A 25,457-nucleotide genomic window follows, 5' to 3' on the forward strand; every position below is an offset into this window, starting at 1 on the left:
TCAGACTGACTACATGCAGGAGCTGATAGCTGTCATTACTGAAGCTGCACAGGGCTGCAGGTCTCTGGGTGAGGGTGTGTGATGAGCAGAGCAGATCTCTGTCCCACATCCAGCTGTTCAGCATCACCACCTCGGGGATGAGAAAAGGCTGCTAGAGCTCAATTGCTCTGAATATGCAGCTTGGTGTAATTATCTAACCAGACTGCATACATTTGTAACTCACAAGAACCATTTAAGGTATTTAATAGGAAGTTAATTGTATGTAGTACATAACATTAATTAGAACCATTACATTACACGTATGAAAATCTTTATTTGCAAATACAAACATGATTTTAAAACACTTTAAGCAGATCTACACTGCAACCAAAAAATAACTTACATCTTTCTGTCCATTTTTTTTCCCAACACAATCTGTTTAACAGTGAGGCAACAATTTCAAGCTGCTGTGACACTGAATGAATATCCATGGAATGTGTCAATAGCAAACAACTGAAGGGGAGGGACAGACAAAAGCACTGAATGCCCACAACAAATTAGTGCACATCACTGATCAGGTAACATTTATACAAAGGATTTTTAAAAAATTGGTTCCTTCTACAAGAATTCAACACTCTCATTTTGGATCAAGTATGAACACGAACAGACTTCACTATTAAATCGTCTCTTTATAATGAATGTCAACGAAAACACTGAAGTTTAAAAGGCCAAGCAAGTTAAAGTTGAGGCAGAGAAGGGAAGCAACTTGTTTCTGGCATTAGTTTTCCTCATGCACCAAAATGCCCAGCATGTCCCATGAAACCATCTGTAAGAAAGAGACGAATCCCGTGCTCACAGTGACGTCTCTTCCTTGGCAAGGCAGAAAAGCCCTACAACCTGTATGAGCACAGACGCACACCTGGCTGGCAGTGCATGGCCTCCTCCCCTCCCATAGCAGTACAGGAATACCTATTTACATAAGGGATGGAGATGGTCGGTGCACCACACGTCAACTTAGAAGTACAGAGTTGTTTTAAAAACAGTAGATTTACCCTCGAGTCAAATAGTGTTATTCTTCCAAGAAGGAATTACGCAACATCTGTAAATAAATACTTTAATCTATTTTACAAACTATAGAGTATTGAATAAATACAAAAAGTTTCGTCATTCCATACAAATGCATTTCTTTTATGTAAAAGGTAGTCTGGTGATTAAATACTTTTAGCACAAAACTAAGCTGAGTTCCTGGAACCAAAACCCACTGAAACATATAGGTGTGTAGCAGACCTGCTGCAGACTGTCCCTTCTCTTCTGCAAGTGATGACTGCAACCACTACTCAAAGTCCTCTTCGTAGTCGTATTCGTCCAAGTCTACATCAGCCAGATGGGAAGGCATTTCAAAAAACGGTCTTTTTTCCATTTGATACTTCAGGACATTGGCCTTCTGATGGTCTACAGGATTCAGTTCAGCCTCGTATCTGCGAACAGGTGACAAAGTTTGGGTATGTTAGGAGGTGCCTAATGAAGCAGGAGTGAGTACAAGGAAGTCAGAGGAAACAAGAAGCGGGAAAACAAAAGCTGTTTACTGACAACCATCTGCTGATCATGGTGGCTAACAAAGTGTGTAGCTAATGTCAGTGAATGCTAGCACTGGAAAAAGATCTGCTTCAGTGCTGTTCAGGGACCAGTCTAATGTCTGGGGCTAGCGAGACCATACAGAGGGATCTGGACAGGCTGGAGAGCTGGGCTGAGGGCAATGGGATGAGTTTCAACAAGGCCAAATGCCGGGTCCTGCACGTTGGCCACAGCAAGCCCAGGCAATGCTACAGGCTTGGGGCAGAGTGACTGGAAGACTGCATAGAGCAAATAGATCTGGGGTATTGATTGATGCTCGGCTGGACATGAGCCAGCACTGTGCCCAGGTGGCCAAGAAGGCCAAAGGCATCCTGGCTTGCATCAGAAACGGTGTTGCCAGCAGGAGCAGGGCAGTGAAGTGATTGTCCCCCTGTACTCAGCTCTGGTGAGGCTGCACCTCGAGTACTGTGTGCAGTTTTGGGCCCTCGCTGCAAGAAAGACATTGAGGCTCTGGAGCATGTTCAAAGGAGAGCAACAAAGCTGGTGAGGGGTCTGGAGCACAGGGCTTATGGGCGGCTGAGGGAGCTGGGATTGTTCAGTCTGGAGAAGAGGAGGCTCAGGGCAGACCTCATTGCTTTTATGAGTACCTGAAGGGAGGCTGTAGTGAGCTGGGGGTCGGCCTCTTCTCTTGTGTAACTGGTGACAGAACTACAGGAAATGGCTTCAAGCTGCACCAGGGGAGATTCAGGCTGGATGTTAGGAAATACTGCTTTTCTGAAAGAGTGGTCAGGCACTGGAATGGGCTGCCAGGGAGGTGGTGGAGTCACCGACCCTGGAGGTGTTCAAGGAACGTTTGGATTTTGTGTTGAAGGACCTGGTTTAGTGAGAACTATTGGTGATAGGAGGGTGGCTGGACTGGATGATCTTGAAGGTCTTTTCCAACCTTGGTGTTTCCGTGATCAAAGAATGGACCATTTCCTGGGCTAGGCCAACTACAGTTCATGTACATCTCCCCAAGTGCTACTGAATCTCAGCTCAGCATGGGATTATTTCCATCTACTCAACAAGATTAGGCAACAAAGAAGCTTTAGATACTGCAGTATCTGTCCAGCACAAAACCTTCGTTTCCTGCCGCATTCTTCAAATTTGACTTATAATGGTATTATGTGGTGATAAGGAGAAGCATTCTTTCAGAGAATGACAGCGCTGAGAAGTGTTAAACACTAGAAAGCCATCACAAACATTAACAGAGTAGAATAATAGAATCATAGAATTGCTCAGGTTGAAAAAGACCTTGAAGGTCATTGAGTCCATCCACAACCTAACCAAACTGCCCTAAAGAGCAGCAAGAACATCAGAGGCAGGAGGAAAGAAACGTTTTCATTTGTGAATGTGATTCCATTGAATAGCTTCATAGACAAATCTATTAACCCAGCTTCAGTAACGTTCCTGGTAAACCTAACACTTCGTGGTAACACCAGCTAAAGATCAGGCTGAGTAAAAAAACAGTTTGAATCACCCCCTCCCTTTAAAAAACATTATTTTGCCCTTCCCAAAATTGTTAAAACCTACAAAATAGGAAATAAAACTCACTCTAAGAGTTGCTTTACTGAATTATGATTAAAAAAAAAAAAAAAAGAGGGTTTGGAAAACATGTATATTCTACCAAAATGACCATGTTGACATGCAACCCTTCAATTTATAGCATTCTACAAGAATTAATTCTACCTTTCAGAGAAGGACTTTCTTTAAATAAATGCTAACATCTCAAATGTAGCTTTTTAATTTGCCTGTTGCATAGCAATACAGAGAGATGACAACAGCTTTTCCAGTCATCAAAAATAAAGGACAGCACAGATACTATTTCTAGGCTCTGTTTGTGCTGTACTCAGAAGATAGTTATTCAAACACTATCAAACCAAATGCAAATTCCCATCTCTTTCTGAGCTCTTCTTTCTTCATGGAATACAACTTTCACTCCTTTCCAAGATACAAAAAGAAATTTAAAAATGCTCTCCCCTTTTCACATATTATAAATCACAGAACGTCTTGGGTTGGAGGGAAACTTAAAGACAATCTTGTCCCAATCCCCTGCTGCACGCAGGGACACCTTCCACTGCCACCCAGGGTCTCATCCAACCTGGCTGTGAACACTTGGAGGGATGGGGCATACAATTCTCCAGGCAGCCTGTGCCACTGCCAGAATTTCTTCCTCATGTCTAATATAAACCCTGCCCTCTTCTAGTTTAAAACTATCACCCCTTGCCATTATCACTACAATCTTTGTTAAAATGTCCTTCCCCAGCTTTCTTGTGGTCTCCCCTTAAGGCACTGGGAGGCTGCTTTAAGGTTTCCCCCCAGAGCTGACTCTTCCCCAGGCTCAACAAGACCAGTTCCCTCAACCTTCCCTCATAGGAGAGATGCCCTCTGATCATCTCTGTGGCCCCTCTCTGGACTCGCACCAACAGCTCCACGTCTTTCTTGTGTTGGGCCTCCCAGAGCTGAAAGCAGATGGGGTCTCATGAGGGCAGAGGCTATGGAAGGAAAATCACCTCCCTCTCCCCCCTGCCCACACATCTTATGATGCAGCCCAATATACAGCCGGCTTTCTGGGCTGTGAGGGCACCTCATCGCTGCCTCATATCAAGTTTTCCTTCCACCAATGCCACTAAGCTTTCTTCTGAAGAGACACTCATTCCACTCATCATCTAGCCTCTACCTGTGCCTGGGATTGCCCCAGCCCTAGAGCAGGCTCTTCCTTGCACCTGGCCTTGTTGAACTCGATAAGGTTTGCACAAGGCCAGCTCTTCATCAGATCAGTCTCTTTGGATGGCATTCCTTCCTTCCACCACGTTTACTACACCACAAAACTTGGCTTTTCACAAACTTGCTGAGGTTGCACGCAATCCCACTCCCTATGTCAACAGTGATGATATTAAACAGCACCAGTCTCAATATGGACTGTTCAGGGCCACCACTCATTATCAGAGCACTTAAATTACTCCTTCCTCCACCACAGGCAACAACACTAGTCTGGAAAAATAGCATGAATGATAGTAGTGGTGGTGAGGTTCTACAACAGTAGAAAGGCCACGTACCAGCTAAGCTGTTACATTCTTACCCGTCATTCCACTGGTCACTTGCTGCCTCTTCTGCTACCAAGATGTCATACTCTTCAGCAGCATACTTCTCCCAGTCAGAGATTTCTGGACTTTCACCTTCACTCTCCTAAGCAATCACATTGCAAGTTAGACAAAATTATAACGACAATTATATTATCATTATCACATACTAATTGTAATGATTACAGTGATAATTATATTAATGACTTAAGTGTGCAGCTAGAAAGATTGTTTATTTTATTATTATTTATTATTTATTTTACAGCTTCATACTCACCCGCAAAATAGAAAATTGATCCTTCTGTTCATGGTCGAGGTATTTTTCAATGTTGAAAAAGGTATCAAAAAACACATTTGTCAACTTACATCTCTTTAAATCATGCAGAGTGATTTTTCCTGCACACAAGATAGAAGATATTTAAAGCTGTGATTATCCTTTCTCCAAAAGGGAGAAATGCTACTCAGAAGTTATTGTTATGCTTAAGAACAGTTGCTACCGATGCTCAACACAGTAGGAGATCCGAATAGGTGAAATATGTAACTTAATTATTGCAGATATTTTCCTTTGCTTTAACTGTTATCCTGCTTCTTTCAATATATTGGAGTGAGATGCAGATCTACCACACCTAGATTTAAAGAAAACATTCAAGCTAATTGTCTGAGATTCCTCAAGAGAGGGATGCCTCCAGTGAGCTTCCTTGCCAAAGTGTTTGGGCAGCAGGTAGGAAGCTCCTCTGGCAGCATCCCTCTCTCTTCCCTGTATGACAGTGGCTCCCCTTTCTTTTAGCCTGAATTATTCTGCATTACATAAGTGAAAGTAACCCCCTTACTGATCTCCTTCAGCTCTCCCTTGGATAAGAACTTCTATTTGACCTGAACATTCAAGTGTGTATTTTAGACCTGAGAGTGTGACTGTGCTTCATGTAAATGAGCTTTTTACAGAGAGTAGTTTTTCTTATTTGCCCAGCTTGACCAGTATTTACTGCTTGAGCGATAGGCTAAGAATTTAGAGGTGTTTTGTTTCATGAAGTGATTCTTAAAAATCCTCCCAGCAATAGATAACAAAGCATTGGAAATATCTACTGAGTTGCTTGAAAATGTTACCTTATTTCAAGGCTGACTATTGAACTTCCACAGAGAGACTGAAAAATATCAGATGTGCAAGTAAGGACAGATGGCTATTGCTGAAAGTTAGGAATTTATTAATATGCCTTATCTAGGGCTGGTCTTCCACTGTCTGTCAAAGAGCAGCCAACTGCAGATGTTATGGAAGAGCTCAATAGAAGCCAGACTTAGAACGGTATTTCCTCAGTTTAGTAACCCAGCTTAGCAGCCTTTAACAATGCATGGCTCAAGGGCACTGGAGGGAAGTCGAGGTCTTTGAATCTCAATCCCATTTGGAAATGGTTGCCACACATCTGCCACCATCTGCGTGTATTCTGTCTAGCTTACAGCTGATGCTCCAGAACATCATAAATCCCTCATGGCACCTGTGTCATATCTGTCAGACCCACACAGATGTCTGATGTATCAGGTCATCTCAAGTGGCAGCATCTCTCCACAACCAAGCAACTGATTGTGAGTCCTAGTTATATAAGCTCCCAATTTAAGTGCGGCACCTATATTTGGTTCACCAATTTGCTCTCTAGTTTCCATTTACTGCAATGGGAGCTTAGATACCTAACACTCATGTAGACACCCACATTGTCTCTCAGAGACCAACGAGACCAGAATGAAATCAAGATTGCTAAATTTAGGTCTCTACAAATTCAAGAATTTGCTTTTTGGTACACAAGGCATCTTGTAACAAACTGTACCATATTGTACAATATTACCTTTTGTTTCAAAACTACCAACTGAAGCATCAATTGATGAAGCTAGTTTTGTGTTAGGAAAACAATAGAAGAGCTTTTCTTAATTCTTCTTTTCCACATCATTCAGGTTTCACGAAAACCCATCAAATCTTCACAACTTGTTTCTGCTTTCATTGTCCCATACAACTCTTTTCCCTAGCTAAGGCCTTTCACAACCTCCTTATACTATCTACATCGTACATAAGAGACATAAATCTCATCGATCTGAGACGCTATCAAAAATGTCTGTCTTTCAGAAGCATTTGGAAGGGACACCTTAAGTCTGGGATATTACTGTAGGCAACCATTTAATTTTTCTTAAGTGTTTATTTCACTTAATCTTTAATCCTCCCTCACCTTGAATTACACATGCTGATCTAGGGCTTAATTCCACGGATATCTAGAACTAAAGCTTCCAGCTGAAACATACATGTTACATCTTTTTCATTTACAATTTTATCACCTTTATGCGTTTTCACCTAGCAAATTCACATTAACTTTATTTAAATCATCAAGTGAAGCTTTGAGTTCTCCTGAGCAAATTTTGAGTTATTTCAATTCTCTTAGTATGTGAAACTTCACGTCTCCATAAAAGTCAAGTGCCTTTCTTTCAACAAAAGAAAGTTTCTGGTAATTTTAATACTGGAAAGGAAGTGGGCGACAAGCAGAACTATTAATTTATACTCCAACCATAATTTTGTAGATAGTAAACAGAATAAGCCTCTTATGCACTACTGAAGTGACTCTTGAAATAATAGTAGGCAAAAGTCAACTCCTCATCTAAAAGAGTGCACAAATGCAAGACTTCAGCACAACATTATATTTGGTAATCAAAAGCACAGACGTTCAACAATTTCTTTTCACCATGAAAACAGCAGACATGAGCGTACGTGGTAGAGGTTACTACTCCTATCAAACACTTCAAGGACAAATATGCAAGTTCCACATTTATTGCGATCCAGAGTCTGTATAAGAATAGCAACCAGACCGCGTGCCAAATCCTTTTACACACTGAAGTTCACATTAAAAAGCATAGCCATAAAAAGGATTATCAGCGCTAAGTACGGACGTGTGTTCAGATGTTAGATTTAGATACGTGCCAACCTCAGTTGCATTGAGTTCAAGAAATCCTTGAAAACTTGTTCATCCCAGCTACAAAAAAGTTTTATCAAACTTATGTGACCAATATCAGAAACAGCACATGGGGTAGAAGCCATGAACATGCAGTATGCTTCTCTTCAACAATGCAGCAATATGCAATATCACCTCAGCCAGATAGTGAAAAAGACCTCATCAAAAAGATTTGAGAATAACATGGCTATTATCCCTTAAAAGACTTCGAGGAATTTTTAAGCAGCATATTCAATGTTAGTACTGAAATGAACGCTTGCCCATCCTTGGAAGATCATTCAATTAATAAACACCACTTTTATGCACCAACAGATTTTAGATAGATGACCATCCAAAGGCTTATTTTTGGTATGACCACGCTGTTAGTGGTTCTCTAGATCTTTATCCAGAAAAGCAGGAGTTACAGAATGGAAAAGGGTTTTACTACCTTCACATTGTGGCTTCACAAGATCCAGCATCTGGCACAAACAATCTTCAAATGGCAAGGGTTCTATGGCCATGTTATCTAATTTTTGGCACTGTTCTTCATAAAAATACTCCAATTCATACATAGACAAAGCTCCATCTCCATCAAGATCCATGCAGCGAAACCAGTATTCAATGCTGAAATTCAGTAATTAACAGCAACAAGCAGTTTACACAAGCATGCAAGAATTTTCAGAATTTACAGTGCTTGTTTTATAGGCTATTCTACATACAGATGCAAAACTAGTTTTAAGACTACATTCCATAATGCCATGGAAGTCACTCAACATGAAAAACTGTCTTGATAACAGTTTTGGTATTTGTCCTTTCATGTAACAATATTTGCATCTGAAAATGCACTTTTTAGTTGTGAGGGAGTGAGGAAGGAGAAAACTTAAACATGTGGCTTTACATAAAAGTCACAGAATGGCCTGGGTTGAAAGAGACCTCAAAGATCATCTTGTTTCAACCCCCCTGCTATGTGCAGGATTGCCAACCACCAGACCAGGCTGCCAGAGCCACATCCAGCCTGGCCTTGAATGCCTCCAGGGATGGGGCATCCACAGCCTCCTTGGGCAACCTGTTCCAGTGCGTCACCACCCTCTGTGTGAAAAACTTCCTCCTGTATCTAAACCTAAATCTCCCCTATCTCATTTTAAAACCATTCACCTTTTCTATCACTATCAAGCCATGTAAACAGTTGTTGATAGGATCCAAATAAAAATATAGTTTTGTATCAAAACAAGTTTTTTTTTTTCATATTGAGCAAGCCAGTAACATATCACGCAGTAAGTTTCTAACAAGCATTCTACTACTAATGCTAGCTGTACAGTTCCAATACCACTGGTATCATGAAACAACTGTAGTTCCCTTTGTGTACGAGCTCGACTATAAGTAATCAATCTATAGCACATGAAGAAAAATAGTTATCTGCTTTGATAGTAAATACTTTTATGCAGCAACAATCAAAGACACTGAGAAACAAGGATGATGTAACCAACTGGGCCAGTATTCTACTCATGTTTTTAATGATTTAATTTCTTAAGTTCCAGCTGAGCATCAGCGGTCTTCTGTATAAGCCAGTCTTTATTTCTGATAAAATAAATGCATTCTTACCTAGTTGGTGTCTTCTTGTCTTCTTCAGATATCAAAAACCAGACAAAATCAGCATAGCTAATTTTTCCATCTTTTTGTGCTTTTCTACCTCTTGACAATCAATGCAGAAAAAAAAAAAAAGAGAATTTATGTTAAAACATCCAGGCTTTACTAAACAAATATTATTTTCCTTGGTGTTATTAACTGTTCATCTATCAAAAGATAGAGTGCTTGAAGGTGACCTATCAGTGACTATGATCATTAAGAAAAAAAAAAAAGACCTTACGAGTTCTGTTCTGTTGCTACTGCAATGGATATTTAAAGAGGAAGGTGGCAAAAGAACAAAAATGTGTACTAGAAGTGTTGTAAAAAAGAAGAAAAAAAAAAAGATAAAAAGGAGACAGAACATTCATGAAGTATATGTGACAACAAAATGATTTTTCCTACTCATACCACAGAGCTCAGAACCCAAATACATTCTGATGACATACAATCAACCTTTCTAGCAAAAAGTTAAGTAAGCAGGTCACAGCTTGTTATGTTCCATTCCTAATCCTTCCCTGCTCACACAGTTGTGTAAGCTGTAGACATATCTGTCCAATTCATTTGTTATTCATTTCAGCTTCTGTTATTTCTGTTTATCGACCACATTCTAGACTTATTTTTGCAACCCTGATGCAAGAACTTGTTGCAAATTTGATTGTGCGAGTAGTATTAAAAATCCCAAATCCCCTTGAAAGCTTCTCAGGATTTAAGGATATGAGAACACCACCAGCATTTCTTCCCCTCTTTATTCCCATCCTTGCTATGCCATATGATACTAAGCGATGAGCGCTTGTAGTAATAAAGAAAGACTGAAGATCCTTGGCTGAGCCAAAGCTTTCAAGAACGCTTGGGAGATTGCTCAGTATTAAATCCTGAAGTTCAGCATTTCATTTCAAGGGGACATCATTTAATTCTGAGGATAATGATACTCAATTTTGCAAGCAAATATATGAATATTAGACTGTGCTTAGATCAGCATGCAAAATAATTACCTTGTTACTGCTCCTGAGAAGATCCTCTCTATCATTCTATTTGATATTGCTGTGAAAGAAAGATTTAAAATTGTATCAGTGGTGCACATGTTACTTTTACCATGTACTGTCTAGCTGAAAAGTTTATCACAAACCTCATATATAAACATCTGTAAAAAAGATCACCTACAGTGCTCATTAATTCTTTTGAGCCTTGAACCAACCAACTTTGAATTCAGACAATGCAGAAACAGTGACACAGCAAAAGTAATAAAATTGGCTGATTAGTAAGATGGCATTTATTAGTTCTTTGACAAGTAAATCATGTTCTCGAGTGCCATTATAGTTTCAAGTGCCCTTGCTTTTTGGCAAATTGTGTGTGCATGTGTGTGTGTGTGTGTGTGTGTGTATTTATAAACAGTGTGCCTACTAGAGCAACCTCACAAATGAAATAATCCTGCCTCAGTGTCCTAAAATAAAGACTTCTACAGGCAAGCTCCCAAAAGCAATCAGAATGATGCTTATTCTTTTTAATCTGGGATAATATTCCATGGTCAGTTAGCGTTTGAGTAAACTCTCCAGTCCTGAAGAGGACAATGATGACAAGGGACACAAACCATACAAAAAAAATAACAGCTTCATAGAAGGTAAAATGTTCATACAAGAACATTTAAAATAGGGAGTGTGCAAGAATACAGAATCCTAGTGACTGTATATTTTGAATATAGAAAATAGAAAGCTACTAAATGATATTTAAAGAAAACATACTGCAGCTGAATAAACTAAAATAAGCAAAGCAACAACATATATTTGCCCTACTTTTTTCTCCTTCAATACCTTGCCATAAGTGTCATACTACTTTAACAATAACAGATTGTTTCCAAAACAATCCCCCACTGATAATACATCAAGACTTAAATTTCTAAGTGTGTAGACTTGATCTCAAGGGGTGAAAAGTGACCTATTTCCTCCTCTACTTCTTTGTCAGGATCAGAATTCAGAGTTTTCTTCCAATCTGGTATTCCTGGACACAAAGCAGGATCGGAGCTTACTTGTCCTGCTTTATTCCCCTAAGCAAGGAGGATCAGCTACAGGAACAGACTCCTGAACACTGGCCTTTGCAGTTAACCACTTGTTCAGTTGAAAGCTTGCAAGTAATTTAACACAAGTAAAGAAAGATGCTTCATTTGTCATACCATGATCATTATGTCGAGCTAAATCCTTCCGATCAATATAGAGGTCATGGTCTGTATCCAGCTCCCAAAATTTGCAATAGATAACATAAAAATGTTCATATGAGAAGTACTCTGTCAGCTGGTTAATATCAGCTTCCTCTTCCAATAATGCCACATTCTATTATCAGAAGGATAAACAGAACACATTAAAGAATTTTTAAGACAGCTGCTGAATCATCTGAGTTCTGATAACCAGACTAATATTACTGTTACCTAACAGTATTTCAGTGGAAGAATCATGAGCTACTGAGATGATGCGCATCACACAGCATGACAGCAAAGACTTAACAGACAAGGTTGAAAGCTAAAGTATCCACAGACGAAGGAGATCAGCTAGACTTTCGCTAATCAGAGTTGCACATATGCAGATCTACATAAAATGACATTTAAACATATTCTACAGTAGGAGAATTAATATAATCTAGTCCCTACTAGATTTTGCAAGAGAAGGAAATGCCTATCTGACTCCCCAAAGCATTTAGCTAGCGCTTGTTTTAAACTTGTGAAGACATCTTACAGAAGATACTACGTACCTGCAAAAAATTGCTTTTCCTGAGCTCATTGCAAGTGATTTTCCCAGACCAGGACCTATTTACTGTATAAAATATTCTCTGTATAACCTGCAAGAAAATAAAAAGGTGATCTCAGGCATGCCATCAGAACAACCTCCTAAGCACTTGTGATCAAAAACGAGTCCTAGCTCAGCTGCATTACAGGACTCCATTTTCCACCCAAATGAACAGCTTACGAGTCTGTTGTTCCCACTACTAATGAGAGAAGCATCAGTGTGCTACATCACATTATCAAGCTATTTCCAGCTATGGCTAAACTAATCCAGGTAGTGTACTGCAATGCTGCAGTACCCACATCCTACACAGTAAATGGGCAGAATTCCTGCATGCTATGCAGAAGATGTTTATCGACAATTTCACTGCCTTCCCATCTTCTAAGATTATAGGCAATAAAGCTATTAATATATTTCATGGCTTCAGATTTAAGGGCCCGTATTTGCAATGAAAGTATTTCATAAATGAAGTGACAGAAATAGAATGGGGTCTGTTTAAAGAAGACCAGAGCACTGGGGGATACCATAACTTCTGATACCATAACCACAAACAGAAGAAACAAACACCTAACAAAAAGAACACTTCCTGCAGGTGGACAGACAATACATTTTTTCCATTTCATTCTATTTAAAGCTAGATAAAAAACTGACAGTAGTTATAAAAAACAGCACAGAAGTGATTTCTGAGTAACAAAACTAGTAAGAATGACTTTTCTATGACATCAGTGATATTAGAATCAAAATCCTACTCATCCAACTGATTATCCATAGAATCTATTTAAATCAGTTGCACCCGTAGGTCATTTTGATTGATTCATGCATTTAACACAATTTGCTTGGTTTAATTCATGAACATTAGACTTTAAAACACCATTTTTCTGTATCTAAAATATTCATTTCAATTATTTTGACTTAAGCACATGAGCATCTCAAATAATTCATTCGCCAGTAACCAGACAAAAAACCTGAGTGTATTATGAGCTGTAATTGCTTAACTGGAGATGAACTGTACCCTGCTGATTAGCTAAATACTGAATGCTGTATATGTACAGCATTTTATTTGCAACAATAGTTACTAGCTAAAAGGCCATCTCTTAAGGAATTCCTTCCCTCCTCCAAACGAAAGGCCTTTTTATTTCAGTTTGTATTACTTCAGATGTAATTGCATTATTATCAGTAGTGTAAAGAAACCAACTGTTCTGAAGTACAAATAGAAGAGCAGCTTTTTCCATGAAGTTTTTAAAATAAAGCTTAAGCTGCCTGTAAGCAGTAAGCTACAGCAAGCTCTGCACCTCACACTTCGAACAAGAACAGCTGGTTCAATAGATCTAGAAAGGAGAATAGACTGGTCTGCTTTTGGAAGTTAATTAGCCCAATTCTAATTGTGATTTTAGGGAAGGCCCAGATTTTGGCTTACACTACAAAGCAATTTTTTCTAAAAAGGTTTTGCTTTAGCTTTGCAACTTAATCCATCTGCATGTCATTATCTCATCTGTTACACATTTAACTGGTCTAAAAATAAAAACAAAATTGAATGTTTGCTGGAGACAACTGGGAATAGGCATAAAAAATAGTTTTCTAAAGTGAATCAAAGCACAGTACAAGCCAACTGTTTAAGAACTGCCCTCCTTACTATGCTGCACTACAGTTTCTCATAAGAGAGAAGAAATTGTGGAATACAGAGATTACAATTTCAAGAGTTCACAGGCATACACACAACGTACTTGCAGACTGAATGCAGTATCACATTTGTCAGGACAACAGTTTTTAATGTATTTCAGCTTTCTCTTGGGCAGAGATGCACCAAACCTTACCTCTAGACTGACCAACCAACACAGACCCCTGCCTAGCAGGCAGAACCAAATGCTTACCCTAGATTGACCAACCAACAAGATGCTCTCTTCATTAAAGAGTTAAAGGTTACATAAGTATGAATACAAATACACAGAGAAACAGCAGAAGAACTGATCTTGCAACTGGCAATAATCAGAAGACATTAAATCTTCAGCTGTAATGCTTACAACATCATTTACATAAAGCTTCATGCAGCAAGATTAAAGCTACCCTGAACGTAAGCATAAAACACCTGATTTTGTCTCAGAGAAAAACCACCCACAGTTGTATCAGTAGCAGCTTCCAACACAATTCCAAGAATTTTAGAAGACCATGTAGCTCAATTTATCAATAGCAGTTACTCCATCCAGAAATAAGACATGAAATAATGGCAGAGAGTCCTCTTGTCATTTTTAACCTGCAGATTGGCATTTCAAATATTCTTACTATATTCTTGCCAATATTGATGTTTTTTTCTGGCATTTTGATTACACACAGACTTCTCTTGCAGACTAAATGTTGCTAGTCAAGTACTTGCAGCACTAATTTATTCAACACTGCTGGGCTCAGACCTACTAAAATAAGCTATTCATCCAAAGAAAAGTAACTGGAAATGGCAAAACCTTCTCCTTCCTATAGCAAGCTTTCACAGCTTTTAGCAGAGCAGGCTTTGATACAAACCACAATCTGTTAATAAAGAAAACTACTCACTGTCAGAACATTTCCCTTACTCACATTTGACAAGAAAGTTCTGGGAGCTCATGTAATAATTAAGACAAGAAGCAAAATCTAAAGCACTACTCGATAGGGATCTACTTGATAGGCTAGCAGTCTCTCTATGAAGGATAGGAGAAACCAAAACCAAATACTTAAAAAAAAAAAACAAAAAAAGATTTTCTACAATTTAGGTCTGGGTGGAACTATAAGCTGCATGTTGTTTGTCCTTTTTTGTTGTTGGGAAGATCTATTAAACTAGTTTTCACATGCACAGAGAGTGAATGGAATGTCACTCTGTGGAATTTTAATCTTCTGAGACTTCACTGGAATTGGCTGCCTTGTTTACAATTGAGAAAATGTAATGTCACTGATTTTTCCCTTGTGTACAGAAAGAGCACTTCATTCACATCACCATAGGAAGAGAGAAATGGAGCTTCCACATCCCTGGAGATGGATGTGGTAAACAGTCTCAGTATTATCATTATTTTACTTGATGCTGAACATAATCATGTGAACATAGACCCTTCTTTCAAAATTTCATTTAATTAATCCCAGACTACAGTCAAGATTCCAATAGTCTATACTGACAATCAAGTCTTTAAGATAACAATCTGTTCTTTATTTAAATGTTCATTAACTCGTTTTACACTTCTACAATTTGGTGTTTCTCATCCTTGTATTAAGTTCAACAGTTTCTACTACGATACTCCAGAAATTAATTTTCTTTGCAATATTTCTAGTCATGCTGACATGAAGACTGGCAGCATACTTAACTTTTCCCCCCCAAAGGACAAAGATGCTTATACATTTTGTCTAATTTTAGTCATTTTCATACTTAGTTGACCAAAAATAGCTTTTCCAAATAAAAAACACTTACTGTGGTAATGTACCGAGAATGAAACTCAGATGCTTCTTTTAAAAATGACAGGCCAGGATGGCTATTTACCACATCCTACACAAAGGAATAACAATATCATGAACAGCATCCATTAGTGTCTATACAGAACAATGAACACACATTAGCAGATGTCCTCTTCCTTAACTAAAACAGTTCAAACGAACTACAACAATTAATAACTTCATTTGAAGCACACTGTATGCACACTGTTGACACTCAAAAAATAAAATTATCTTTTAAAAGCCATACAAACAGATGATTTCCCATATTTCAGAAGGACAGAAGACTTTGAATAAATTGGTCAGGTGAATACTACTGATGACTGCAATGCTTGTAATTCTGCCTCTGATGATGATTCACTCAAGTCAATTTAGGTTCTAGAAATATATATCTTTTTGTACTCTTTGAGAGAAATTGCATTAGGTCTTGAATACAGAAAAGCAGTTTGCCCTCCAAAGGCCCTCCTTAAAGGGGGCTTTGATACAAACCCTCCTTAAGCACAAAGGCTGCTCTGAAAGTAATGCCTCCTATTTATTTCCATGGCGTTGCTGTAACAGGTACAAAGAGCACAATAACAGTGTCTGATAGAGCAAATTCTCAGCTACCAAACACTGTTTTCAGCACAGTCAGCACCATCAGCTGTGTACTTTTGCCAGCAATGAACAAGAGCCTGCACACTGTGCTCACTATCTGGTCTCCTTAAATGTTCAGTAAGTGTCAATGCATGGCATTTTTTCTGAAAAGAGGAATTCAGTGACACACATTTGCTTCATGTGTAATTCCATGTTTATTTTGTCTGGCTGCCCATCTGCTGCCATCAGTCGCACAGCAACAAAATATAACAGAATACTGTGGGAAGTTTCAACCTCTACTGCTATCCCTCCAATCCACCTCTGACATTGTGGACTAACATAATATAACATGAGACATTGCTTTCAGAACAGCCCTTGTAGTTTCAACTACCTTTCAAAACCCTAAAGGTTGTCTGATACTCCTGCAAGCAAGATCCATACATCTTACTGTAGGTCTTAAAAGATCTCACTTGTGTGGACCACACAAAGCAAATCACACTAAAATACTATTAATAAGCTTTAATGAAGACCATGAAAATGTACAGTTAGCTCAAAAAAGAATTGAAAAAAATTCATAATTTAGTTGTGTTTAGTAGAGCTAGTAATTATTGCAATTTACTTGTAAAAAAGGAATGAAGTCTTCTTGCACTAAGTAGTTGCATCCAGGGTTCATTAGAAGATGAACAAACTTTGCAGCATCATCATAGCAGGTCTGAAGTATTCTGAAATATAAATACATGCATTTACTACTGTACACAGAAAATTGTTGATACTACTTCGTATGGGAATCCTCTGAGAAAGGCCTATGAAACAGCAACCACAACATTTAACTCAAAAGTTAATCACACATGGCAAATGAAGCTATAGGGGAAGTCATCGAGCAGTATCATCTTGTAGGTGGGTACTCCACACAATTGCTTACATGAGAAGACATTTTCCAGTTAGAACTAGAACGTAAGCTAGAAAGATGTAGTTCTGCTCAGAACTGACACCTGCAAGTTACGCCCATGGTTTTCACTTTTCCCATAAATAGCCAGCCATTTATCAAACAATATTTCAAAATCTTTGATCATAACAAGTAAAGATTTGTTTGCTTGTTTTAGAAGGGGTGATAAACTTACGTTTTCTCACGTACAAGTTTGCTGTCAACAGTTGATTACAGGAAATTCTTTTCTTTCCCTTTATACACTGGATCTCATTCAGAGCTTAAAATACACATTTCAATTCAAGAAATAAAAATACAGTATCTCTGAGAAAGTAATCTACTTACTTCCGCCACATTGCAACAAATTTATGAACTGACACGTATCCCGTTCGTTCACCTCCAGCACAGTAAAACAAAGGACCTTTCCAGTAGAGCGGGCAATCACAAGCCTATAATTAGAGTATACATCTAGTCAACTCATTGATTTTTTATCCGAGGGCTACTCCCTCATTTATAAATCTCTCAAATTAAGTTTTACAAGCATTAAGAAAAAACATTAAGGCAACACCATGGGAAAAACCTTTTAGTAACACTGAACATATCTGTAGGGGATTAAAAGCATTTATGATCTATAATAAACACAGATTATTTATTTATTTTTAAACTGTTTCTGAAACCAGGTGCAACCTTCCAAAATAAGTAGTTTAAAACAACTGCTTTAGGCCAAAGTTCAGTAGAAGAAAGTAAAATATAAGGCAATCCTGCAGCATTCCTAATAGCTGAATGCAGTTACATGTTCATGCTCCAAGCAGCTGAATGGAGTCCATGCTAATAAGCTCTGCTAACGGGCTGGATATGTTTAAGCTGTGTTACTGTTCATGCTGTCTCAAACTCAAGTTCTGGATGACAGCTAGCATGCATTTGTCTGCCTCAGAAGATATCTCAACTCATCTGCATCCTTGCACACGCAGGCAAATTTTTTATCCCATTTTCAGCAGCAGGTCAGCCTGCACTGAGCATCATTTGTATGCTTCACAATACTTACTGGGTATGCCCTCCACAATTTCAGAATTCCTATGTAACTACAGTGTTGCTTCCGTGTCTGCTTCAAGCTTCGTCTGTCCTAAAGCTATGTGCCTTTTACCTAAAACTAACTGTGACTTGGAGCAGTCAGATGTGCTAACATTTGAAATTCTCATTTGGAACTCACATAAAACTCAGTATTGCAAGATGTGAAAGGTCACTGGAGAAAAAGAACAGATACTTCTCACGCAACACTTTAACTAGCATTTAAAAATGCACATTTTAAAAGTTTGACAAAATTTCCTTGGTCTGAGAGGCTTTACCCTATCCTTCAGTAGGATGCCTTTCATCACTGAATTGTAGTTGATTGGGCTCTTCTAGCCCTCTTGCTGAAGCATCACATCTACATGGAAAGGAGCTGTGAAACCCTGTGTTTCAGCTTGGCAGTTAAACACTTCTGGTGAGGTAAACTGGGAGTTCATCACTTAATTCTGGTCTACACAAAAATTTATTTCTATTTTTCTAAACCCTGGATTTGAAATACAAAGTGACAAGAACAGGAATGAGAACCAAAGGCTCCCGACCAAGATCAATATTTCAAAAGCTAAAATGTAATGCTAAATCAATTAGTTATTGTGCATTACATAACACATGAACAATCTTACCTACTTCCTAATTCGGTATTTTGTCACTCTACAGTAACTATAAAATAACTCTTCAATTACGACTGAAGAGTTAAGCTCTCAAGTTGCTAAACCATTCTGTATTTCAGCACCTTTAAAATGGATGCTCACAACACTGTCAAATGAGTAAGCAGCCTTTGAAAGATTTTATACCAAGGACAGTAACATTTTCATCACACAACTAATATCATGTAGGTCAGAAATCAACAGGCATATCAATCTACGAACACGTTTGGTTCTGTGGTTCATTTCATTCCGTAAGCATAATGTAAGGGCATTTTGAGACAAGGTTAATACAAAGATTTCCACACAACTGTCTTACTGGCACTACTTAATAGCAGATGAGTACACATAATGCAAGGAAAAGCAGAGAATTCATGTGTTCTTTCCATGGATGTACAGTATTGAAAGCAGTTAGCTAACAAACTCTCACCTTTGCAACTTTCCCCATATCATCTAAAGTTGCCCTCTCGTTTGGAAACTGTGAGAAAGTTTTCTCAATTTTGGCAATCACAGCATCTATATTTACTTTTTCCTTAGGACATCCTCGAGGAAAATAGAAAGTTGGAATGGTTTGACTAAGCGATGGTGGCAAAGTTTCTTCCTTCTTTGTCTGAACCTAAATAGATAAAAACACATTTGACAGTCAGGTACAATGAAGTCACATATATAATAGGCATCCTCAGATAACTTGATTCTCCTGGTATTATCTGTTACAACACACCTTCAAAGAGATTTTTGATGACAGGCTGAATAAGCTATTTAAGAACGAGAGCACACTGGAAAAATTCAGGACTGTTTCCAACTACTGTCATTTAGAAAGATTTCTGGTACATTAAAAAGTCAGACAATTTCAACCTTCAACCTATCAAGTTTCAAGATTAATACACTAGACAGCTTTTCAAAAACATCTGAAATACTCAGGTTATCAGTTTCAGAAGAAAAACGTTGAGTTCTAGTTTAGCAGACAGGACATGAAAGAATTTTCTTTTGAAATACTTCTAGTTTTACAGCTTCTAAGTTCAGAAACAAGCCTGTCTACTTTGTTACAATCACCCTGCTTAGTGCAGCTCCAGAGCAGATGCATTTTTTTGACCCTAAAAATGGTTGATTTTTCATAAGTGAAGTAAATGAGACAGAAGGCTTTATTTTTTTTGTGCATACTGTACACAACTGTGCCGTATGAGCCTTGAAATGTTTTTCCTCAAGAATTTGTAATACATCACACTACTAAAAATAAGTTACCAATAACAAGCAAAATTATTTCAACTAATTTAACTCCAGTAAAGATGAGCTTACTTTGTATATAGGTGCTGCAATAAGAAAGTCCAATAACACAGAGAAGCAAAGATAGCAAGCACGATAACGTGATTAAACTAAGCCCTTAGCCTCAAGGCCATTTCCAAATGTAAAAACAAGGGTTAATGCTATACGACAGCTTATTTTAGGGAAAACATGCTGAAGATCCTGAATTACATTTCATTTCCAAGCAGAGTTGAAGGGAAAAAAATAAAAAGATAACTCAAAGAACCCTTGTTTTACTTCCTACCATCTTTGCAAAGGGCCTGTAAAGATGCTCACCCTTCAGGCAGTGAAACAAATAAGTACTTATGGAGAACAGTTTTTAATTTTCAGGGTCCCAACCCAGAAGCTTTTAATGAAAAATAACATGTGCTAAAATAGTCTGAATTAACCTTTCCCCTCCTCTAAGCCAGCGCTCCTGTTCCCAGTTGCTGAAGTTCCTCAACTGAGTTACAGGTTTCACTGCCTAAAAGAAAAACATACCTCTGAGCTGTGAAAACTAGAGTCAGACAGCATCTATCACTTTCTAAGAATCCAGCAAATTACAATTTCTGATACTTCATCATTAGTTTAGAGTCTTACTTAATAAAACTTCCATTTAGAACAAAAGTGCCATGAGGTATCAAAAATCCTTTCTAACTGTAGACTCCCAAATCTGGGAGGGAATTAAGACAGCAAAATTTTAACCTTCAAAGCACTGTTACCTTCACCACTACAAATAGCATAAGTGATTGGCTTAATACCTTGTTTAGGTCTAGGAATCCAGCTCTACACATCAGCACTTTCAGTGTGGCTGTTACAGCTTCCCGATGCAAAGGCAGACTAAAGACTTTCTCCTTGGATTGGTACTGTGGACTCACATAGCTAACATGCTCTCAAGCAATTAAATCTTCCACTTAGCAATTCCCAAGTCTTCTGTTTGTTCCAGAGAGCAAAGTTACTTTATTTCCCCCTTCTCCCCATTTACCCGAGCTGCTCCCCCCCAGAATTGCTCAAGCTGCCACAAAGGAGCAAGTGTTAAGGTGCCTGCTGAGTGAGACAGTCCCATCTGAGCTGAGGACAGGTGTCCATTACAGGCTGCTAATGTGCCCTTCGTGTTTCAGGTAACATGAGATAAATCAGTATTTTGAGAAAACCTAGGACAGACAGGAAAGGCATTTCAAAATCCATAACTATGAAAGCTTAGAGCTTTAGATCAAAAGAGAAGTTTCTTTTAAAAGGAAAAGCAGGGGCAGAGAGAAAACTAAATAGGAAAAGGTCCCAGGAGGAGGAAAGTTACCAACAGAACTATTTGTCCTTTTGAAATTCGGTACTCTTTTCAGAAACTAATCATTTACTTCAGGTATCTTGGTCTACAACATAATAAATTACTTCCATTAGACAACGTTAAAAGCTGCTCTTAAATGCATGTGGAAATCTCAGTGTAGGAGTTGCAGTAAGAACTATTCTAGTATGTGCAGCTCGCTTGGACATTAAGTGAGAGTTACACAGTGGAGGTTTTTATTTATGTTAATCTCTTCGCCCATTGTAAATACGTGCCAGACAGTGATTATGAAGAAGAAGATAAGGAACAGATTCAGAACAGAAGATAGAAGTATGTGCAGAAATTTGTTTTTCCTAAGATTCAAGAGTTATGTTTAGGTCTTGTTTTGAATTCAGCTTGTTTAGTTAATACCTAATATTTAATCAGTAATTAATCTGTAAAACTGTATATATTATCTTCAGTTGAAGCATATACACACTGCCCTTGCAAAGTAAAAACCCTCTTTCTGTTTTGAAGGATATTGTCCATTGCTACATGCTGGTTTCTCAAAGTAGGTAAGAGGAGGTAGGTAAGAGGAGAAATCATAAAAATGTTTCATTTGCTTTAGAAAGTCTAAGATCTGCTTTTTGGAATATCGATTTGGTGTCTGCATACAGGCATCTCATGAGAATACCATCTAGAGGACAATGCAAACTGACACAGAATATTCCCTGTGCCCTCCAGCAGCCAGCTCAGAGCACAGCTCTCACACGGTATCTGCCATGTGGATGTTCTCAGCACGCTAACACTTCCTAAATGGCACTAGCAACTTGCTACTGGACAACCAAACTGTGCTGTTAACATCAGTCAACACGGGGATAAGAGCCTGCACCAAAGAAAGAAACAGGTCATCCAAAACGAGCTGCTCCAGCTAATGCACTACAAAGCTAGCATTACACCTCCTCCCTCTCCTCGCCTTCCCAAGAAGGGCCAAGGATTCTTCTCTTCCCTCAGCCTGAGCTCCGCTGAGGACTGAAAGGCTTCCAGCGCAGCTGAGACTGCTCTGCTGCGTGCACTTAACGAGGGAAAGTGTGAAGGGCTCTAAGTGCCACTGCTTTCTAGAATTTCAGCTAGATTCTTCTGTAGATGTGAAGGGAGACAACTGTTATTTCAGGGCAGCTAAAATGCTTAGTTGCGTGAGATTAAGCTCTTTGAAAATGAATTACAACTAGCCAGGGAATTTCTCCATTAGCAATAACTGCTAGAAGTTTCCTAATGGAGAATCTTTGAACTGAAAATCTGCAGCAAGTTATTCTTTTTATGAAACTAATCCACTTCAGTGGTCACTTTAATGCTTGAAAACCTACCCATATTCTCTTATGGCTTTGAGTTAAAAGCTTCAATACTAGTACTGGTAAGCTAAACTGCCATAAGAGACCAGTTTGGTAAGTCTCACTGTAACCTGCCATGGCACATGAGCTGTAATATCCTTCCTCATAGATAATGAGCTAAAGATAAAACTGTATAAGCTTGCAAATAACTCACCCAAGCAAATGTCTGCTGAAGCCTCAGACTCAAAGGTGCATTCACCTTTTCAATAAGCGTATCAGAGTCCAGAATTTGTAATTGTGTTATAAAGTTGCCACTGCAGTTAAAGTTTTATGCTTGAAGATGAAAAGTGTGGGTTTCCCCCTAAAATTTCTATACGGTGCAAAAGTTAGGTAAGATTGGTCTATAAAGAGAATTCAAGAAAAGCTTTAGAACACTATCAATTTTCATTCCTAACCTACACCACCTTAAGAACTGTCCAGCTATCCAATGCTTATTTGCCTCGACTTTCACAAAGGAAGTGAAAATTTATATTCTAGCAGCATCATTGCTCCTGTTTTATTTTGCAACTCCCAAGATCCTTTATCAGTTGTAAGTGCAAGCAAAAGAAAACATCATAATTACAATGGAGTAATATGTTAGTAATCGGACCAGAGAACATGGATAGCCTTCACTCCAACTGAGAGAAGTTCTGTCTCTTTGTTTGTCCTCTTGCATCTACCAAGAGATGAGAAGCACTCAGCAGTTAACTTGGCTCTAAGCAAAAATGAAGACAGAAGGCTTTTAAAATGAGATATCATTTTTCCTCTCGCCTTAATGATAGAGATGGCACTGCAATGGAGCCTTCAGTGACTGTACATATTTCCAAAGGTAGGCAAGCTGAGTGAAACATTGCCTAAAGTGCTACTGAAAAAGGAAGTAAATTCTGGTAATAAAGGATACCCTTACTTATCAAATAAGTAGAAGTTTGGTTCAAGACCTAAGTTTTTAACTGGGGAAGTTACCAAAAAAGAGCAGAATGTTGCAGCTAATCGTGTTGTGCATAAACAGTTCTAGCTCTTCCGTAGACTGAATCTTCTATTATTGCATATTACATTGCATGCAAGTGTTATCTGGGTATAACAGAGTGCATAATGAGGTAGGAAGATTTTCTGCAGAGGTGCACCATTTGGCTCTTTAAATTTTAACTTCGCATTAACCCTCACTTAGAACTATGAAGCAGCCAGCAAGAAAATCAGGACACTGCAAGAGGTTCCCTTCTCCAATTGATACGACAGCAAACAGAAGTCAAGATGAAAACCCAAAGGGCAATGTGAACTTAAATTATAAAACAAACAAAAATAAAATTGATAGCATAAGCTTTATGAAAAGTCACCCGCTTAAAAATCAGAGTAAATTATTACAGAATACAGGTGTGCTGTGATCTATCAAAGCTACAAGGTAACAGTGGATGTAAAAAACAGTTACCTGTAAGAAAGCTGGAAAGGATTAAGCACCTCACCAGCCTCCCTGCCTCCCCATTCTTCCATAGCAGTCTGATGAATAAAGTTTCAGGAATATTTCTGCTTTAAGTTACTACCTATTCGATTACACAGTGAAACTCTGCATTTCCTTCTAGACAAGCAAGTGACAAGATCAGTAAGTTTTATGGAACGTAAATTGTGAAAACACCAGATTTAAGGCTCACACTACTGTAAAATCGGTTCAGACCCATCTGCTAGGAAAGCATTAATTTCAACAGTCTGTTCCAAACTCCCAAATATTTTGGGACAGTAAAGTTCCTTCAAAGATCTGCTTCAGGACAGATAAGTCAACTTACGCTCCAAGGACAAGCCCAGGAAAACTTATTTTCTGTAACATCAGCTCGCTTGATCTTGTAATAGACATTTGGATTTCCAATTATCCGTTTTGAAGCAGTGATGTTTTTCCCCTGTTCTAGCCAAACCATACTGACAGATTTATAATTCCAAGAACTCACTGGCTGTATCACTTCCCATTCAGCCTCATATGCTTAACAAGAGAATCCTTTGACAATTTAAAGCTTTCAAAACTTTTTTCTCCTCAGCCAGACTCTTTCTGCAAAATCTAGCTGCTGCTCTGAAAAATAGCTTGCAAACAGTAATTTAGTCTGAAAGCTTACTAATGAAGATTCACAGCATGGTATTAAGGCGAGCCAATCCACAGTACACCTCCACCTCCTGTATCTAGAGCTTATTGACCTTTGTGCTCGTACCAGTGGTAGCAGTGGAGCCCTGAGGCACCAAGATTGCTGAAAAGCAACCTTACACTATTTGTTCTCACCCGGTTTCCCCACAGTTGGTTCCACTTAGAAGCATCATGATTGTAAATTCATAAAGATAAGAGGAACACTATGGTGATCTGGTTTGAAATAAGCCTACGTTACTCTTAAAACTGTGCTAAGATTACATTTTATTTTATTTTAACATAATCAGAAATCTAAAACGTGCATGAATGGCCAAGCTTAGAAACACATCTACAGAGACTGAGCCTATGCCAAAAATGGGTGTCAGGCAGTACGTGCAAAAGTCCTCTTGAAACAAGTGCTTTAGTCCCAGTTGCTTCTTCCAAGCCTTCGGTTATTATCTGGCAGCTGTTTTTGGACACGCTATAAAAACTAATTTTATCATACATGCTCTTCTTTCCACGGTAAGAGATAAACATCTATTAATTTTAGCCTTGACAGAGTTTTAAATTGGCTTGCTTTTGCTGTTAGCCTTAACTCAGATCAGCCCCCTGATCCAGTTTGGCCTGTAGTCACTTGAAATTAGTATTACAGTGAGTGAAATGCAACAGAAAAAGGAATACACTTTTCCATAACGCCATACACTGTTAGGAAGAAAAAAAAAAAAAAAAAAAAAAAAAAAAAAGTACTTTA

At 38.5% G+C, this 25,457-nt stretch overlaps 1 protein-coding gene across 1 annotated transcript in view; it reads right to left on the reverse strand.

Annotated features, from left to right (window-relative positions):
* Window positions 1-1,312: 1,312 nt before the first annotated feature.
* Window positions 1,313-25,457, reverse strand: part of PPP2R3B (protein phosphatase 2 regulatory subunit B''beta) — a gene marked incomplete at both ends in the record, with an annotated part of 45,688 nt that continues 21,543 nt past the window's right edge. The window contains 12 exons of the mRNA XM_079549787.1: window positions 1,313-1,457; window positions 4,676-4,782; window positions 4,954-5,072; window positions 8,088-8,263; window positions 9,242-9,331; window positions 10,258-10,306; window positions 11,433-11,589; window positions 12,005-12,091; window positions 15,464-15,538; window positions 16,676-16,778; window positions 17,327-17,430; window positions 19,121-19,306. Coding sequence (XP_079405913.1) covers window positions 1,313-1,457; window positions 4,676-4,782; window positions 4,954-5,072; window positions 8,088-8,263; window positions 9,242-9,331; window positions 10,258-10,306; window positions 11,433-11,589; window positions 12,005-12,091; window positions 15,464-15,538; window positions 16,676-16,778; window positions 17,327-17,430; window positions 19,121-19,306 — 1,398 coding nt within the window. The remainder of the gene's footprint in view (window positions 1,458-4,675; window positions 4,783-4,953; window positions 5,073-8,087; window positions 8,264-9,241; window positions 9,332-10,257; window positions 10,307-11,432; window positions 11,590-12,004; window positions 12,092-15,463; window positions 15,539-16,675; window positions 16,779-17,326; window positions 17,431-19,120; window positions 19,307-25,457) is intronic.

Source organism: Tetrao urogallus (genome assembly GCF_951394365.1).
Source record: "Tetrao urogallus genome assembly, chromosome: 1".
NCBI classification, from domain to species: Eukaryota; Metazoa; Chordata; class Aves; order Galliformes; family Phasianidae; genus Tetrao; species Tetrao urogallus.